The 21,401-nt window shown below is 34.3% G+C and overlaps 1 protein-coding gene across 3 annotated transcripts in view; it reads right to left on the bottom strand.

The window, feature by feature from the left end:
• XPO4 (exportin 4) overlaps positions 1–21,401 on the bottom strand; it is a 125,840-nt gene that overhangs the window by 39,497 nt on the left and 64,942 nt on the right. For all 3 annotated transcript variants that reach the window (XM_070577834.1, XM_070577837.1, XM_070577836.1), the window contains 3 exons: positions 15,352–15,464; positions 10,649–10,806; positions 10,228–10,402 (listed from right to left, as the gene is read on the bottom strand). In XM_070577834.1, the coding sequence (XP_070433935.1) occupies positions 10,228–10,402; positions 10,649–10,806; positions 15,352–15,464 (446 nt within the window). The remainder of the gene's footprint in view (positions 1–10,227; positions 10,403–10,648; positions 10,807–15,351; positions 15,465–21,401) is intronic.

A 21,401-nucleotide genomic window follows, 5' to 3' on the forward strand; every position in this document is an offset into this window, starting at 1 on the left:
TCCAACTTGACTGACACAATTTATAAAGAAGAATAAAAAGTCAAATATATCCAAGACTCTTCTGAAGAACTGGAAGAGGATTTGGATGGGGGACTTGTCCTATTACCTATCTAGACATCCTATTAGAACAAAGCAAAATATAGGTGCAGAAACATACAAACTGACCAACAGAAGTGATTAGAGAGTTCAGGAAAGATCCACTTATATGTGAAAACTAGCTATATGACAGCAATAGTACTGGAAACCATTAAGAAATGAAAAGCTGTTCAACAAATGCTAACAGCAAAAGAAACCAGCACAAAGTGAAAAGACCTACAGAATGGGAAAAAATATATGCAAACCACATATCTGATGAGGTGTAAATATTCAAAATATATAAAGAACTCATACAACTCAAAAGCAAAAGAACAAATAACCCAGTTAAACATCGAGCAAAGGACCTCAACAGACGTTTTTCCAAAGAAGATACATAAATGGGGAACAAGTACCTGAAAAGATGCTCAGTATTAGTGGTCATTAGGGAAATGCAAATTAAAACCACAATGAGATATCGCCTCATGCCTATTGGAATGGTCATCACCAAAAAGACAAGAGATAACAAATGCTGGCAAGCATGTAGAGAAAAGGGAACCCTTGTGCACTGTTGGTGGGAATGTAAACTGATACAGCCAGTACGGAAAACAGTATGGAGGATGCTCAAAAAATCAAAAATAGATCTACCATATGATCCAGCAATTCCACTGCTGGGAATAGATCCAAAGGAAAGGAAAACACTAACTCAAAAAGATACTTGCATCTCCTGTTCATAGCAGCACTATTTACAACAGTGAAGACATGGAAGCAAACTACATGTCCATGGATGAATGGATAAAGAAGTTGTGGTATATAAAAATATATATACAATGGAATATTATCCAGCCATAAAAGAACAAGAAAATCCTACCATTTGCAACAATATGGATAGGGCTTGAAGGCATTATGCTAAGTGAAATATGTCAGACAAAGAAAGATAAATACTGTATGATTTCACTTATATGTGGAATCCAAAAAGAAAGAAAAGAAAAGAAAAGAAAAAACCCATCAAACTCAGAGAAAAAGAGACGACATTGTGGTTATCAGAGACGGGGAGTGGGAGGAGGGGAAATTGGAGGAAGGCAGTCAAAAGGTACAAACTTCTAGCTATAAGATAATAAAGACTAGGGATGTAATGTACAACATGATGACTATAGCTACACTGCTGTATGATATTAAGGAAAGTTAAGAGAGTGGATCCTAAGAGCTCTCATCACAAGGAAAAATTGTTTTTTCTTTTCTTTTTATTGTATCTATATGAGATGATAGATACTAACTAAATCTATTGTGGTAGTTATCTCACAATATATGTTAAATCAAACTATCATGCTCTATATCCTAAACTTATACAGTGATGTATGTCAATTATCTCTTAATAACACTGGGGGAAAACAGAAAATACAAATATGAATAAATATTGCTGGAAAAAATCTTTATCCATATGGAAGAAAATGAAATTGGATCCCTACTTGATATCATATTCAAAATTAAATTCTGAGATGGTAAAAATCATAAAAGGCAAACTTTTAAGGCATTTAGAAGAAAAAGACAGGAAAGGCAGGTGTCTGAAACAAGGAACTAAGAATGCAAATCATAAAAGAAATGACAGTAAATTCAACTACACTAAGATGAAGAACATTTATTCATCAAAAGATACTATGAAGTCTAGATGCAACATGGTATCCAGGATTGGATCTTGGAACAGAAAAAGGACACTGGTGAAAAATTGGTGAAATCCCAATAGTTTAGTTAATAATAATGCACCAATGTTAATTTCTTAGTTTGGACAAATGTGCCATTGTTATATAAGATGATAATATTAGGAGAAACTAGATAAAAGGTATATAGGAACTCTCTGTACTATCTTTGCAACTTTTCTATAAATCTAAAATTATTCCAAATTAATTTTTTTAATACCAGAAAGTGAAAAGAGGAACCACAAAACTGGGAGAATAGATCTACAACACAAATAACTGACAAAAAAATTAGTGTAAAATATATATATATAAAGAACTTCTACAAATAAGTAAGAAAAACAGAAACAACCTGATAGGAAAATGGGCAGTGGACTGAACAAGCATATCATAAGAATAATCATGAGAATTATACATTTATACATATGAAAAGATGCTCAAATCTTATTAGTATTTGGGGAAGCAAATTAAGACCATACTTTATACTTTATACTTGCAAGTTTGGCGAAAATTCTAATGGTGAAGACATGGATCAATGTGAACTCACACCACTGGTGAACATGTAATTGGTCGAATCACTTCAGTAAACAATTTGAAATTATCTTTTAAAACTAAACATTTACATATCCTATGATCCCAAAATTCCATTCCAAGGTTCAGACCTTAGAAAAACTCTCAAACGTGTGCTAGGAAACACATAAAAGAATGTTAACTGTAACACTGTAAGGGCAAAAAGAAGGAAACCCAAAGATTCATTTACAGCAAAATGGAAAGACAAATTGTGGTGTAATAGTCACACAATAACATTATCTTATACATATAAATGATCAAAATTTTTAAAGCAAGAAAATGATAAAATTCAAAACCGCGGTCACCTCTCTTGCAGTGTGGGAAGAGGGAGCAGCCAGGGAGTGGAACAGGGATGCGTACACCAGCAACATGAACCGAGGCACCGGTAATGTTCTTGAGCTGGGTCATGGGTTCACTCACGGTCACTTCATTATGTTTTAGAATGACACACGTTTTATTTTTTGTGTGTATCAAATATGACGTCATAAAATCATCTATATAAAATGATCAAACAGTGCTAAAACGGCCACGCACAGTGCTCAATTTGTTATTAGCAACAGGAGAAAGTGGTTTTATTCCTTCAACAAAAACTACTTGAATGCTAAGAGAGAAGCACTGGAATAGGGAGATGAATAAGATACTTTCTTGCCATAGAAACATCTGTGGCCTGTTTATATACTTAACAAAGCATGTGCTTTGCAGACATCATTTGTTAAGTCTTAACAGTTTATCTTGCCAAAATAAACAGACTGGGAACATATCTTAAGAGGAACTTATGGAATAGCATCTCTGACCTCCAGTGTCTCAAAAGGAAGAAGGAGGACATTTTCTAAGAACTACTTTTGTTGTTATTTAGTACACATATAATGCATGCTATCACAGTTTAATTATTCATATATAGAAAAGCACAAATAAAATGTAAAAGGCTTATAAGCTTTTTTATTACTGAAAGAGCATTCGACAATCCCTACTATAAAGCCCTGATATTAGACAAAACAGATCACAGGCTGACTGTAAGAGCCCCAATTCAATGGATGGTGATTTATAAGAAGAACTAAAAACTTCTAAAGAGCATACTGCTTCCTCTTGGATAACAATACAAGCAACTCATCAGGCAAAGCGTGAGAAATTTGGTTGATGACAATTGGCAACTAAATCTTTCAGTCTAATCACAGAGAAGTGAAACCTAAGCGAGTGCTTTTTCCTAATACCTTGGCCCTGCTCCATCATCACTCTGGCCAACACCCAGCAGCCAAGCCAGAGCACGTGCGCAGAGATGACGAAGGAGTCCCAGCTAGACGCTATGTGCTCACGCCCTGGGTATTGTCAGGCCTGCTGCCAGAAAGGCTTTGGAAAGGGGCTTAGAGCTTATGAGACTACTTGACCCCACTTTACTCCATTTGGGAATGGAGGGTGGAGAAGGTAATCAAAATATGATATCAGCACTTACATTTCAACGCCCATAATTAATTTGGAAGAGTATGGAAGAGTGAATCTGCAGCTCTTCAGGCACAGAAAAAAATCTACTTTTATGTGTGGTAACTATGTGAATATATAGTGGTTAACAGTGGTTAATTAGAAAAATAGTGGTTAATTTTATTTATGAAAATGCTGCCAAATGAAGGTATGGAAAGAAAACTTTTAATATGTGAATCTGCTCTCCTTTTTGACATTGAATTGAACTTCAGAGATTACAATCTAACATTACTGTATGATTCCAACTACATGACATTCTGGAAAAGGCAAAACTATGGAGACAGTAAAAAGATCAGTGGCTGCCAGGCGCTGGGAGGGAGAGGGAGCGATGATTAGGTGAAGCCCAGGGGATTTTTAGGGCAGTGAAACTATTCTGTATGATATTATAATGGTGGGTACACGTCATTATACATAGAACATACAACACCAAAAGTGAACCCTAATGCAAACTGTGGACTTTGGGTGATAAGAATGTGTCAATGCTGGTTCATCAACTGTAACAAATATACCATGCTGGTGGGGGATGTTGACAGTGGAGGAAGCTGTGTGTGTTTGGGAGGGGGGGCAAATGTGAAAACTCTGTATTTTCACTCAATTTTGCTGTGAATCTAAAACTGCTCTAAAAAATACAGTATGTGGGTGTATATGTAATATCAGCTATTGTAAAAGTATACAAGATAAATCTCAAGTAAGAGTAGTTCTAAAATTGATTGTTATGCTGCAAACAACTCCAACTCTACTCCTACATATGATAGTACTATGGTTACTATAATCCATCCCACTACAATAGATTTGTTCTACAAACAGCAAATAACCAAAATGACAACTCCAAATCTCTTCCATGAAATTGGAAAGCTCCTTCTTTGATCATCAGTATTATCTTCATATGTAAACACAAATTACATGAGTTAGTTAAGAAAAGCATACAATTCATAGACATGAAAAATACAATAAGGATAGGTGTGGGCAATTAATTCTCACATAGAAAATTTTATATCCAAGGAGTACCACTTAAGAAGTTCCTTAACCTCGTTTACTTTGTGTTCTATGTTGCCAACCGGAGGCTGCTGCTACTACATTACTTTTTACAAGGACTCGGGAATGAAAACAAATTAAACAATCGGAGATTGTAGAGCCTGGGAAAAAAGTGCCAAGAACACTGGCCAGGAAGTTCACTAGCAGTGTTCATTTGCAAACATGATGAAAATATCTTCTGGCAAAAATAACTTCGCAACAAAAAATGTGCTTGCAATAACAGAAGGGGGGGAAACCTCCAGGTAAATGTAAGGGAAAAAAAGGTTCTATTAATATAACATACTATTCCTTAATCTGGATGGTTGGTACACAGTTGTTTACTTTATTATTCTTTACAACTTTTATATATATATAAAATTTTACTTTATATTTATGAAATATTTCACAAGTTTAAAATTTACCACACCCAAGTCCAATGACAGATCAAATAAAATCTGTATTGCACAGTGTAAAACATTCACAAGAAATACGAAAGATCAAAGACTGCGTTACATTAGTTTACGCTGTTGCTCATCTGCTATAAGTATTCTGATCCTTTCCCTCGTGCAATCTCGTTTAAGGCAAATATGGCACTATAGAGAAGAATCACAGAAACGTCACAACTAAAATGCCACAAGCTCTCATTTAAAAAAGAATTTAGAAGTCTTTGAACATCAAATGCAAAAAAGTTCATTTATTCTCTCATCATCACTTTTTTCTAGCCAGTTATTAAAGCACAGAATTAATTTAACTTCAGAGTACCTATGTGGCTGACAGTATTCCTGGCTTCTGAAATCCCCCAAAAGAAAGTGACTTGGTGGACAAGTATTGCAGCTGTTAGAAAAATCCTATAGACAGCTCACTTAAAAACACACAAAAGCACCCAGAGTCTGAGTTGTAATTTTCAGAAACAGTTTTTAGATGTTACACTCCTAGACTAACACACTTTCTTTCTTTTGGAAATGTACATGAACTTCCAAATTCTTAATGCAAAGGAATGTATATGCCTTCAACACTGCCTGGCACATGGTATGTGTTCGATAAATATTTATGGAATTAAATTAATCCAGCAATACTCCTAGGGTACTGCCATCTCAGGGACTCACCTGGCTTACACAAGGTAAAAGAGTAATTCTTTTTTTCTACCTCACTCTAGCATTCATTTTTGAACCCCTGGCCCATTAGACCTAGTTATGTTTCTAATGCTAGTAACATAAACAATACAAAGGATACTATATGGAACAATAGTTATGACAGTAGGTAAGCTTTATTCTAAATCCACTATACTCTGTCTCAAGTGCAAGAATTCTGTAAAACTTAAACACTGGTTCTGCACTAGGACTGGCGTAGCAGATTGAAAAAATCAGAGCTGACTCACATACAAGTCAGGAAACGTTGCACCATCAGAATTAAATACAACACTGAAATTATTTTTTAGAGTATTCTTTAAGTTAGAGTCTATATTTAAGGTGTAACAGTCGCCAATTTTCTTCCAAATATCCTCATAGAGCTAAAGCTACCGTTAGTATTTTAAAAAGAAGTATATTTAAAAAGAAGTATAAAAAGAAGTATATGTGTAAAGTTTAAAAAATACTCATGAATCCCATTTAATTCTTTTCTTTGGTCTTTCAAGCAAAGGAAATGAATGCACATAATGGGGCTGGACAGCTGTCTTGCTCTTTACAGTAACATCAATATATACCTTCCTAGTGGTCAGAACCCTTGGGTGAGGCGGCTGGCACAGTTTCTCAAACAATCCCATCCTCATATGAGTTAAGATCCAAGGTAGACATTTGGTATATATGCATTGTACTGACATCACCATTCCGGAAAGTAACCTATTGCTTTCCTTCTTATCACTGAAATGTCCTCAAATTTCTGCTTCCTAGTTCTCACTTTGTAATTTGGTTTCAATGTATTCCTTTTCACTACATCTCCTCTCCACAAAGTAACTGTCCATTGAGCTAAAGAAGACAGATTTTGAATTAAGAATGCTGAACTTTAAATCCACTCACTCACCCAACTGCCTTACACTCTAGAATGAACTTCCCAACAACCTTACCAAGTATCATTTTCTTCATTACTTTGTCCTGCTGGTCTTGAGATCAGGCTACAAATGTACCAAAATTAAATATAAAGTTCTTACTTTATAAAATTTATCTACCACTCCTCCCTTACATACACACCCACACACACCCAAACACACATACACGTCAACGTTTAAGCATTATGATGGTTGCTGTGTTCACTTACATGGCTTCTGTCTGATGAACCTACTGGTGGCTGAGCTTAAAATTTTCTACTGACAAAAGAAATCAAGAAACAAACTGGAGTATGGAGTTCAAGTCATATTCTCTTCAAATTTCACGGAATCAATTTAAATGCATGTCCTAGTATTATAAATATTTTATAAAATAGTTGACATAACAATATGAAGAATTATTTTGTTAGGATTTTAATTTTTAAGGCAATAATTTCATCTCTACAATCATTCTCACTTCTTAGGTCCAACAATTAGACAGTAATTTGATTTCTGGGATGCAATGAAAAAATTCTTGGCTTCAGGAAGCCTCAAGTAATACTAAGAAATTTTAACAGCAAAATGAACAACTTGGCTGAAGACTGGAATTGCTTTTTTTGAGCACAGACTTTCAAAAAGTTGAGGGATAATCATAAATAACAGTCTCTTCACACACAGGCTAAAGCCACCAACCAAGGACATACTTCATAAACACACACTAGTATCATGAATTTTTCTTCCCATGAAGAGGCTCTTTTTTTCAACTTGCTATGGCAACATAATCACCATCATAATCACCAAATTCATAGAGACATGAATTTCTAAAAAAAGAGACAATCTATATGTATTCCTAAATAAATACATTTCTGAAAAAAAATCACAATAAAACAAGTGTATATGATAAATCTGTTTTCCTATTGGGAAAAGAAACTCGTTTGATATTAAAGAAAAACAGATATTTCACAAAATTAAAATTATCAAGAAAACTAATACTAAAATATTTGGTTTCTACAAAACAACACTCAAGAACCAGTGTTACTTGGTAAGACAGTATACACAATACAGGCTCTCAATAAATGCTATTATAAAGGTTCATTTTTATCATAATTATTCTACCTTTTATTGCACACACTGTTCAGGCACTTTCATATAGTTAATCCACCCCATAACACTTCAGAAGAAATTATCCTAACTATCCCAACAAGGAAACATGCTCAGAAAAGGTTAAGCAATTAGCTCAGGGCCCTGTAGTTTATGATTACTTGGTGTATGACTGTGCTGTCCCCCTCCAAAGTTCAGGATCTTTCTGTACCACACTGACTCCCAAAGTATGTTTTTTATATGCCTCAATTTTTCAATTTTTACTTAATAGATCATTTCTTTATATATATTTTTCCATCTCAGGTCAACAACTATATATTATGTACTAATACCACAATCACTGGGTGCACAAGAAAACAAGACATGTGGCCTGTGTTCCAGAAGTTCCACTCTGGTTTGGCCAGACTTGCTCACGTACTTTTGACAGTTGCACATTCCCCAGGCCCCGCTCCCCCAGCACACACAGGGTATAATGAAAAGCACACAGGGTTGAAGCGACATTTAGGAGGATTCGTTTAGTCTGGCAACTCATCGTACAGGGCCCCCCCTTAGCCCTCAACTTCACCAGACCTCCCTTACCTAGCTACCATGAGTGATGCAAAGCTTTAGACAAATCTTCTCCCTCTGCCTTTTTTAATACGTAACCAATTATTTTTAAGAACATTTTTTAAATGTCATAAACAGAGCAATTAAAAGAAATTGATTAAAAGAAGTAACACTTCTCTTAAATGAAACGTATTAGGTACAACATAACCAGAGCACGCCTTCTTATGAAACAAGCACAATACACATCGACTTCTCTGAAAGCGGATCTAGCCTTTCTGTATATGTCAAACCTTGACAGAAAAATTGTTTTCCAAGTTGTCAGTCTCCTGGTTAAAATAAATAAATTCTAAACTAAAACTAAAAATCTGCAAACTAACAATGTTATAAATCCTCCAGCAATTTTTCTATAAAATGTTTAGGAACATCCTTAACCCACAAAAAGAAACTAAAAGGTATTTGTGTTTCTAAACACATGATCAACATGCCGTTTAATCCACCTAGTTTAGAAGAGAAAACAAACCAAGGAGGAAAACAAAGTACAACAAAACCTGTGAGATGAAACCTGATTGATTCAGAGTCCATGATAATTTGAAGGGTTTGAGTAAAGCTTAAATACTTAAAATTTCCCTGTATTTCCATGCTGAGTACATAGTTGCTGCCCCTGAGAAATTCACCTCTCACATATTACACCCTTAAACTTCTATTCCTCCACTACCTATACTTTTTCCAACACAGAAATATCTGCCTGACCTGGTTCCTGTCCTCATCAAACCACTGAAGTGCCCAGCTACATAAACACAATCATTCCTGAGTTCTTTATCCTCCGAACAGCTCTGAAAGGATACGAAAAACTCACACGTGCACTGCCAGACCCCCAACAAAACAGCTCAGTTAGGATTTAACATGAAATTCTAACAGATATCTACAAATATTCTTATTGCCCTTACAAATCTTTGAAAAGATCCACGTTTTGATTCATAAAAAGAAAATTTAGTTTCAACAATTTAATAACTACTTTGTAGGAAAAAAATCAATTATTTCCCATGATTAACGTAGTTATTCATAGTAACTATTATAAACGCAGCTGTGCTGTCAAGGAGTTTAAGCACGTGTTTTCTAAATTAAATATAAAATTTGGAAAATATGCATTTGAAAATTTATACAAAAAATCTTTAGTACTGCTACTGGTCTTCATTTTCATTTAAATTAAATTCTAGCAACATATACTATTAAACCATAGCACCAAAAAAATTAAAGAGCACAGTCTAATCAAAATAAGTATGGTTATAATTAGAACCAAATTATCTTTAAGTAATTTCCAGAGAAGTCCAAAATTTTAAAATTCTCAAAAAATACATAAAAATTACACATAGTCACCACACCACAAAGTTAGCAGCACCCTTTAAACTTAAAGTTTTTATTGTTAATATGGGCTTTCAACATAATTCTTAATATAAACATTTTATTCTATGTCCTACATTCAGGTACTAAATTATCTCAAAGTTAAAATCTTGAGACCAATAAATTTAATCTACTAAAGTGATTTTAATCCACAAAATTTTAAAAGTCATGTTTCCAAACACAGACTGCCAAATAATTTGCACATATAAACAAAAACGCAATTTTAACAATAGCTAGTACTCACTTAAAATAATTACTTGTCATGAGAAGTGTCCCAAAGGCACAGCAGATTTTCTTGTGAGAAACAGATACCATTCATTTTAGAACACTTACCACTTCTTCCAGTGCAGCACTTCGCCCAAAAGAACAAGTGAGGTGTGTGAGGCAGTTAACAAAGGAGGAGAAAAGTTCATTTGGAATGGCAGTTAAAACATTTCGAGGGAACACAGTTATCAGGTTGCTGATAATGCTGGAGATTCCCACAGCTTCAGAATCTTCTATTTCAATTCTAAAAATCAAGCAAGAGTGTTATTAAGTGGTAGTAGAAGAGAAGTCACAATCACGCATTTCCAAACATGCAAATATTATCACCTATTCATTTTTAAAAGCATAGCTATTAATTTCAAATTACCATAAAACTATACTTCAAAATATTTTAAAAAGGGAAAAACATCACTAGTTTCTTTTTTTCCTCCACTGTTAAAGAAAAAACTGAAAGTTCCTTTTTTCACTTGTGAGGGGCAAGTATACCTACCCATTGATAGTATTCAGTAGTCCCTCAATGAAGTGTGCTAGATAATCGACTTGCGAACCTTCATCAGGGAAGATGGGTCCATGGAGAGAAGCTAACTGGGCAAGGCACTGCAGGGAATCTTGTGCCATATCTGAATCTTCTCTGATTTTTCGATGTACCTGTTAGAAAGAATTACTAATCCATAAAAATAAATTCTTCTTTTGTAAGGGTCACGTGTCTATCATGCCAAATGAGGTAAGAGAAAAATTCACTGTAGTTGGCTATTTCTAGAAAATTAATTGTTGAATTAAACTAAATTTGAAAATTGTCCCTCAGTCCACTTTACATTATAGGACATGATTTTAAACATATCAATTAATTTTTAACTAAGGGCTACCTACATTTTGAAAATTGAACTGTCTCCAGCACGTTATGACAAAGAGAGAAACAGATGCCAGCCAGTCAGACATACTGCTTCTTCTAAAAACAGCAACAACGACAGTCATCTGTATTATGCTAACTATGCCTAGCTAGAGCTTCTTGCTAAAGTTAGCAGACAAGTTCAATCAGGAGTGTATAGATGCTACGTTAGTGGAAGTAAACAGTTGCACACTTAGAAAACCAATATACCTGTCAATCCCTAGACATTCATTCATTCAACCAATATATAAGCACACTCTTTCATTAACTGCGATGGCCTACAATTTGTTTCATTCTCATTTTATCCTACATCATTGCTACTAATAAATACTAAAAATTTTTAAATAAAACTTTTATTTAAATTGTATTTAAATCCACTTTAAACCTCATCCAGACTTTATTTCAATGATACAACACCTGGTGAAACACCAGGTATACAGTTGCATGTGTGAAGGAAATGCTCCCAAAATATTGCTCCCTAATTTTACAGTGCTATAAATATTTTCAGATTTTAAAGATGGTTCATTTCTGTGATTTGACATAATTCAAATAACCAAGAAAAATACATTTAGTAAAGAAATTATAGGTAATGATTTTAATTCACCACAACATTTACAGAGTCCATTTTCTACTTTGGACAAGCATTTGACTTCTCTAGCCCTTCTTTTCCTACACCAATCCCTGCTTTCTGAATGGCACATAATATTAAACATTTATTCTCTATTTGTTTCAGGTTATGTTCACTGACTTCGCAATTATAAATTTATAAGTTAGTTGAAGTTAGAATGTTTCTCTTAGTCATTGGTATAGTGCTGGGACACAGCGAACAGACTCTCAATAAATCTTCATTCACGGATTGATTCCATCAACTTTAATCCCTGAACTTCCGAAGGTTCTAAGAAACTTAAAACCTTAAAAACTTAGTGAAAGTTACAAAGTTAATTTATCTACTGATATGCTTAAAATATGTTACCCTCTTTGGTCTAGAACAGTAGGTCAGCAAACCACAGCCCACAGGCCAAATCTGGATTCCTGCCTGCTTTTGTATGGCCTGTGAGGTAAGAATGGTTTTTACATTTTTATACAGTTGGGAAAAACAAAATCAAACAATAAGATTTCAAGACACATAAAAATTATACAAAGCTCACATTTTAACAACTGTCAACCAGGTTTTAGTGGAACACTGCCGTGCTTGTTTGCTGAGGCATCATCTACAGTCGTACTACAAGGGCAGAGCTGAATAGTTGCCTCAGAGAAAATGTGACCTGCAAAGCCTAATATTTACTACCTGGTCTTTACAGAAGAAGTTTGACAATCCCTGGTCGAGAACAAAAGAAATGTTTTTCAAAATATATTCTACTCTAAGTTTTATAGAGTAAATTAAAAGTACAACACAAAATCATATACCCACACTAATTCATGAACTTTTGAACGAAGCTTATTCTTAAGTTCCTTATCTGAAAACTGTAACTAAATTTCTGCCATTGTGCCTTTAACCTAATCAACATTCAAACATGATACCTAGGGAAACATTCTATCAACTAATACAATGCAATCTGGGAGAACAGAGGGCTTCTTTTCTACCACAGAGCCAAATGGTTGCTCACTCCTGGTCCAGAAAATGAAGAATCAAAAGAAAAAATACCTTCAAAGAAACAGCTAACATTGAATATGTGATAAAATAAAACAAGAAACTGTCTGTAGAGCCTGCCTGTACTGTTCAATTTATGTTATCTAACATACGAACCACAGAAAACTCAAGGTAAATCAATGATTAATTCTTACATAACATAGATTTTCGCCCTTCTTCCAATGTCAGCACTACAAAGAGTTCTACCATATCTGAACTATATTATACAACTTAAAAAATGAATTCATGACTTGAATAGGGAGAGAAGCAGAGGGAAAAGGAAAAGCAAAGTCTAGCAGAACACCCAGGGAGGTGAATGGTGAAGCAAGACAGGGAATAAAGAGAAGCAAGTAAGATGATAAATCCTACTGGAACATGTTGAATCTGAGATGCCTGTGGGCCATCCAAATTAAAACATCCAGTAAGCACTTGGATTATAAGACTCTGGAACTCTGGAGCAGTGTGTGCCGAATATAGATTTAGGAGTCATCAGGGTAGAAGTGGTGCTTGAGGGCGTACATGTGGGAGAGAGAGCCCCACAAAAGTGTACACAGTCAGCAAAGCTGAGAACTAAGACAGGAACACTATCGTAGTGTTCCTATCTCAGTATTTTACTAAATAAGTATTAGTAATTCAGTATTTACTTAGTATTTACTAAGTATTTTACTAAATACTTGGTATTTTAAGCAATAAGCAGAGAAAGAGACCACAAACAAGATCAGAAAGAATCTGTCAAAAAGGTAGAAGGAAAAACTAAGGAGAGCAATTTTCCAACACCTAATGGGAGAAAGAAAAATTGAGCATTTTGTACACTTCTGAGGGGCAGAATGCAACCTGAAGTGTTCCTGAATTCAAATATGAGCAACATATTTCAAGGCTCGATTCCACACGATAGTATATTTACGTTTATTGATGGAAATTTACGGAAATAGCGATGATATCCGGTGGAAAACTGCTTTAAATCAGGAATGAATTCACATAACTGAAAATAAATTTAACAAAAACTTAATAACACAAAAAGATGAGCCACTGCCTTTTTCGTAACAAATAACAAAATTAAAATTGTTTATAAACTGCTTAAATGAAAATAATAGGCCACAAATACAAAACTGTTAAAATAACAAAGTGAAAAAGAGTTAACTTTCAATTCAAAAGTTATTTGCCTGTGGTAGTTCACAGCTGACAGGAGCAGCTGTCCAGTCTGTCTAGACAGCTGTTCAGATTTGGGGTAGTTGTTTCCAGTACTGGTAGCAAGTTTTTCACCTTTTCAAAAACTGCTGGAATGGGATCTACTTTCAATCAAATGAATAATACTGAAAGTTGAACTTGGATACAAATCAAAACAACTTCTGTCAGATGAGGCAGGCAACAGATTTTTAAAACTTAGCTACAATTCTTTGATACTGATAGTCATTTCTCTGATTTAAGCAAATGCAAAGTAATCTTCTGAGTATTTTTAGAGAAAATATTTTTATGGATATCCATGGATAAACAATCTTGTTCTAGGTATTTTCTAATATACATCACATAACTACAATTTTTAAATGGTGCAAAAACGTTTTAAAAAAGTGAATTTTTTTAAACAAATGAAAAGGTAAGAAACTATAATTAATGGTTGGGATTAATAAGCAAAATACTTTTTTCCTCCTTAATTGGTTTTTATCTGTATTTCTGCCCCAGCCATTATATCTAAATAACTTGTATGTTTGCCCTATAATTGCAAATAAGCACCTAACACACATACACCCTACACACATATATAGTAGGTATTTTTTCCCCAGCTTTTGATCATTATATTGGGGACCCTCATGGGCAAACACGGGAGCATACTGCTTACTTCTCGATATTTAGCAAATAGTTAGAGTTGAAATAACCTGTTATTCAATAACACTAACTCAACCCATGACTGATAATTAGTCCATAAAAAGCACCCTACTGTAGAAGAGCAGCTCTCCAAGTGTGGTCCAGGCCCTGGAGCTTCCTAAGACCCTGTTAGGTTGGCTGTAAGGGCAAAACTATTTTCATAATAATACAAAGACAGTATTTGCCTTTCCCATTCTTACTGTCACACATGCATACAGTACAGTATCCCCAAGGCTACATGATGTGTAATACTGCAACCGATTGAATGAAGAAGCAGATATGAGAATGTGGCTGTCTTCTATTACCCCTGACATTAGAGAGATTTGCAAAAATGTAAAACAATATCACTCTTCTCACTAACCTTTTTTTATCAAAAATATAGCTATTTATTAAAATGTTATTTGTTGATATATAATGATTTGGTATTGATATTTTTAAATGAATTAAATTATTTTAAAGTTCTCGGTCTGAATTTTTAATATGGTAAATGTTAATAGCTATAACGCACATAAACAAAAGCTCTTCAGGGTCTTCAATCATTTTTAAGAGTGTAAAGGGAGCCTGAGACCAAGAAGTGTGAGAACTTCAGCTCTAGGATATTAAATCCTTCATAATTATATAACAGTTTTATAAATTAACAAGAACATTTCTACATGATTTCTGTTTAAGCAGATATATTGATTAGAAGAGAAGGCTTTAGAGGCGAAAAGCAATCTGTCTTGTTTTAGGTAAGAAAAACACAAAAGCACGTGCTCTTCTCAGTGGCACTTTTCCGTGGCCTTTACTACCAGAGATGAAAAGTGAGACTTACTGTGAAGAAAAGCTCCATGACTCTGCTGTCCAGGAGAGTCTCCCGCCAGCACTCTGTCGGCTTTAACAGTACGTTTTGTGAAGACTCAAACATCGCTATATAATGTCTGCCCAGTTATCTGGGGTCAAGGTCAACAACAATAACATTCTTACTTTGTCTAAAGTATAAGTATATCCTAAATATAACAGGAGCCATCCAGAAAGAATGTAATGGAAACAGTTTAAGCCTCTTCACATATGCTACATAATTCATGCATGAAGTTAAGGAATAAAAGGCATTAACTGCTGATAAAAAGAATGCTATAGGAATGTAAGATAACAGTTTCATTATATGCCATGCCGCAGTGATGTAGAAATTTAGATAACCAGAGATCTTAAGGGTGGCAACAGCAGGAAAAACACTAATGTAAAACAGACGCCAAAATACATACAAAAAAAGAAGAGTCAATCCCATTTTTTAATCCCATTAATGTTTATCCCATTATTCTCCCTCAATATCTTATAACAACTAAAACCACATATACAAAATGTGAGTCTTACATAGTCTGCTTGGAAAAACAGCATTTTGCCAAAAGAAGTATATTTACTGGGAAACGAAAAAGAACAAGAAGGGCAAGTATACACGATACAGAAGAAGAAAAACTCCCACACCTCAAGTATCCAGACACCAGTCTCACACAAAGAAATAATTAACTTACATAAAACTCCACAGGTGCTCATTTAAAATGCCCACAGACTGAAAATCAATTTTTATGGTGCTCAGGTGTTCAATATCAAACAAGCTTCAAAATAGAATACTGTCTTTGCCATACATAAAGTAACCATAACATATTCGTAGGTGTTTATGAACATAATTCACTCAATGACACTGACACAGTAACTGAAGGTTTTAGGAAATGGGAAGCTGTTTGGGCATAAAGATGGTGGTTATGCCCTTTCCAATGCTAATCAAATGCCCAGTAAAATACATCAACTAGGCAATATCCTCATTGCTCAATGAGAAATTTCAACAATAGTTACCTAAACTATAGCTTGCAAAAATCAGACATAAGTTCAAATGCTATATTTTCATTAAAGCCCAAACCATTAGCAGAGAAAACTGAAGGCTGTAACAATGGTTTAGAAACCATTTTTAAAAGATTATTGCTTAACCTCTGTTTTAGGTATCTAATATTATTTTGTCTTTGAAAAGCAAGGAAGGGCACCGCAAGTTCTTTCAGAAGAGAAGTCACTGCTTGTTTCTGAAAAATTACTCCAAAAATCTGCTGCAACTCCATTTGACTGATGAATAAAAGCGAAACTCAAATCAGGCTCACTTAAATTTTACTTTTCTCTTCCTTTATCTGCCCCCTTGTGGGGATGCAGAGGTAGAGTCAAAAGCCAAAAGAAAGTTAACTGTTGGAACTTCAAATAAAGAAAAGCCTGAAAAAAACATAACAGCTCATGAATACTAGGAGTTATTGGTATGACAAGTTTCTAAAACGATTTCACTTTCTCACTAAGTACCTACTTTGGTCTAAGGTTGTTAAGACTGGTCTTCACTCAGAATACGGTACACTGACTGCAGATCAGATCTTATTGCAGGTCGTCTACAGACGAAGGCTTGATTAACTTTTAGAGAAACAAACTGAAACATCTGTGGCAGGAAGTATTTGATATCCAGGATTTGCTTCACAGTAACCCGGGGATGGGAGAGTTGCAGATGAAACAAGAACTTAGAGCTGCTGAAGCTGGGTATTCTGTTTTTGTGCATCTTTGAAATTTTCCACAATAAAAGGCTGGGGCATAAAAAAAGCAGGCGGCTTGTGAATATGAAATAAAGCACCTAAGTAAGGCAATACATTCTTTGTACTTCATAAAAAATATTCCATTTATTCTTTTCCAGTTTTATTCCCTTAATTTACAATGTCCCATTTTATTAATTAAAAGGCAATTTTTTGGTATGTAAACTGTTCAGAAATGAAAAGTACTTATGAAATACTTATATTAAGGACTGTGTTAAGCAAAAATACACAAAGAAATTATGACAATCTAGTTCCCTTTTTTTAGGAATTTGCAGTCTGAGATAAAAATGATAAGAAATTGTTCATTTGTTGGATATCCAAATCTAAAAAACAAAATATATGTGTATAATTACTGAACACTTTTAACTAGATAAATAACAGAATTTATTAATACTTTGTATGCTTACAAAAAGGCGTCATGATTTTATTTTTAAATTAGCTGGTATATGACACGGATTCACATAACTATAATAAAATGTTTGGTCTCAAAGCAGACCATTTGTCACTTTTCTCGTTAACATAGCCACCAGGCAGCTCGCAAATGCAAGCCGCTCTCTCTGGGTAAGAGAGGCAAATACTCCAGGTGCTGGGAACTGCAAGAGAAAGTTAAAATCTAAAAGTTCAAGCACAGAGGAAGAATATTGACAGCAGAAATAAAGGAAGTAATATTTATGGATTTTGCTATTCTTGGAAATATGGAAACTCTCATTCTAAGTGAATGAAAAAAGTCTCCTGCATTCCAACTAAGCCAGTCAGTTATAGCAGGCTGTGTTCTTTACTAAGTGGAGGAGATCACTTCAAAAGCTAATAAATATTACAAAAGGAAACTAAACCTAAACCAAGAGATTTGTTTAATTCTCTTTTCTATCTTTTTTAAGTATAAAAAGTGTATGCTCCATAAGTATTTGTAGATATCGATTATTTATATTAAGAAGAAATGGAAAAGTCCTAAGTTTAAGAGAGGGCTTTTTCCAGATATGAAATGGAATTAATGCAATTGCTCACCTAAACATCAGTTCAAAATAATCCTCAAATCTGTTTTTTCCAAATCCTTGTTTTAGCCTCTCTTGATCTTGGTCTGTTTCAGACACACTGTCCCTGGTGCTCAGTCTGTATAGCCAAATTTCCTTTAAAAGCTGACGACAAGCATGTTTTTAAGATTTGAATTCCTTACATGTTGCCAACAGCATATGGAGATCTGTGAATTTAATATCTGATATCTATCAGAAAATACTTTTCCCTATCATATTAAAGTTCCATGTGAGTTTTGTTTTCCAACCCCAAACCTGGAAAGGATTTTTAACTCTGGCATGATGTTTGCTTTCTAATAAGAAAGCTCACTTGTAAACACACCTCACAAAGAGGTTATGCTAATTGTTCTTTGAAGAATTAATCCACAACACTGCAGACTTAACTACCTTCTCTTTATCAGTCAGCCTACCACTACTACCAATACCCTTTTCATAATAAAAAATGCACATAAAGTCCAGTTTGCACAATAAGACACAACCATATAACTTAATTACAAATAATCTCTCTCTACTAAAAGAACACGTAATTATCCCGAAAGCATTTTAATAAAAACTTAAACATAAAAACAATAAAAAGAACAGTATAATAATGAATGGAACAAATGTTTAAGAACAGGGCGATCCTCACAAGAAACATATGTTTTAGTTAACAGATTGTGCTGTGAAGCTGTTAAGTTGTTGTCTTTGAATAGGAGACTATGAGGGCCCTTCTGTATTACCTGAAATATTGTTATTATGAATGTACATGTTATTACTTTTCAATTTAAAAAACTAGTTAGAACAAAATCACAATGTGAATACAACAGTCATATACAGGTCTGGACCACATCTGTACATTTAAAACAATGTGAAGAATTAGGATAATTCAGTTTTTAATTTAATATTACCAATTAACTATTTCTGTATGTACATATAAGAGACTCAAAAATACCACTTCTACCCCAAATAATTCTTAACGTAGAATACTTTCAAAACAAAAAGACTACCACTAAAATTCAGAAATACAGCACTTCTATTCTTAAGATAACATTTTAAAAAATGATTTAAAGTTTAAATAAAGCAATAGTTTATTTTAAAAACAACAGTTTTAACAAAACAATAGTTTCCTTTTTGAAAGTTTCCAAAGTTTTGGTTAAACAGTACTACTTTAACATGGGATAGTATCTAGACATTGTATTTTCTTTTTTTATCTTTATCTTTTTTATCCAAATATATTGCCAACAGAAGAAAAGTTTGGCAATAAAGTGATTACTCACTAATTAATTGCTATATGCTTGTCAGATTCTAGGAGACATATGGTCACAATAGATTGACACTAATTAAATAGCTACCATTTACCAAAATTCAAATCAGATTTTAAATCAAAAATTTTCTTGGGCTTCGGATTTATACATTTTTCTAAAATAAATGCTGAACTCAGGTAATTTATATTTTCTATCCAAATAATTCATTTGTAACCAAATCAAGTAAAATTTAACCAACAGTACAGTCATACAGAGTTGCTTTCAGTCTTTTAATAATCCTTGTGTTCTTAAAAATTCATCATCCACATCTAATCTTACTTCACTTTCCCATGTCTTCACCAAATTCAAGAATCAGGAGTTAGAGTACAACGATCTTTCTGTCAGTGAACCAAACACAAGCCCAGTCCCTCTTAGCAAGGGTTCCAGTTCTCAAGTACTAAAACCAGTCTTCTAAGCACAATGCTATCTTAATCCCCTGGAAAATCAGTTGCAGCCAGATGTAAATTCAATGGCTAGACGTAAATTCAACCACAGAACAGTGAAGAATTAACTCTCTGTTCCCTAGCCTCCACTCCCACAATGATCCTACCTAGCTCTAAAATGCTCTGCCTGGGAAAGCACACCAACTTCTGAGCAATCAAAGGCATATGAACATACCACCTGCCCTACTCTGTAACTGCACGACCAGAGACAACACACACTCGGCCCAGAGCCAGAGGACAGGGCTTAATCACACCCTGCTGCTGACTGTCATCGGATAAACCTTACGAGAACACACAGTATTATCAGTAAGTATATACCTCTTAACATGAAGGGGAAAAAGTCATCTTTAGAAATGCTACAGGTCCTTACAATATGCAAATGAGTTCTTGTTCATCTACTAAAACTTTCAATAAAGGTACCATTTTGTGGTGGTGACCGACAGCAAAAAGACCAATTAAATGAACCATACAATAACTACAAATTATCTTCAAGCAAATATGGAGAGTCTGAACATTTCCACTGCCTATTCTTATAAGTAGTTTACAATATAGAAAGATCGTGCAGCAACAAAGGACATTTTACAAAAATAATAAATAATTTATCCATCTTCCTATATTCTTTTTATTCTACCTCTTTAGTAAAACAAAGTTTCAGAAGCAAGAGGAAGCCCAGTTTTTCTTCCTATATGTTTAATCTCTATCACTATTAATTTTTCTAACAACAAAACTGCTACTTTTCTTTCTGGCACAGCGCAGAACCAATGAGCCCAGTCTTACCGACAGCACTTAGTCCAAGAATCAAAAGTCCTTTGAGATAAAGGAAAACTGACCTCACCTGAATGTTTTCCCAAGCCTTGCCTCCAAACAGCAACGTTGGCTTTAGTGTAAATCCAAATTTAAGTGAGAGCTTCTGTATCCCCTTACTATTTCATGATCCAGTTAGCTTTCCCCAAGAGATTAAGTTAAAAAAGAATTTTTACCAAAACCAAATCAGATCCACAAAAATAGAATACCAATAAAAGGCAGTGTAAGCAAACTAAAAAAAGAATTACTACTGAAGCCAACATACCAAACATACCTGCCAAACATTCTTATTACAAAACAATATTGTCATTCATGATTAGCATTGCCAAAACCCTTAAGCATTTATGGACACCAGGTGAACTGACAGCTAAACAATCTTAACAGCATAAACAAACATCCAAGAACTGAGATAATCCTTCTGAATCACCTTACCTCAATAATTAAGTAGTATATATTCGTTAAGCATATATTAGTACACACTAGACACGCTGCAAGGTGCCAACAATACAGTGAACAAAAGCATGACCCATGCTTTGGTGAGCTCCCAAACAAGTGAGTAAACAGATATTACTCAAATAAGCTAACAAATAAAAAATTACTAACTGAGAAGTGAGCCAAATGGGAGAAAATCATATATAACGTACATACGAGAAGCCATAGCAAAAGGAATCTGACCTAATATAGGGTACACAACTGAAGCACAATT

The sequence above is a fragment of the Equus przewalskii genome, chromosome 16 (assembly GCF_037783145.1).
Source record: "Equus przewalskii isolate Varuska chromosome 16, EquPr2, whole genome shotgun sequence".
NCBI classification, from domain to species: Eukaryota; Metazoa; Chordata; class Mammalia; order Perissodactyla; family Equidae; genus Equus; species Equus przewalskii.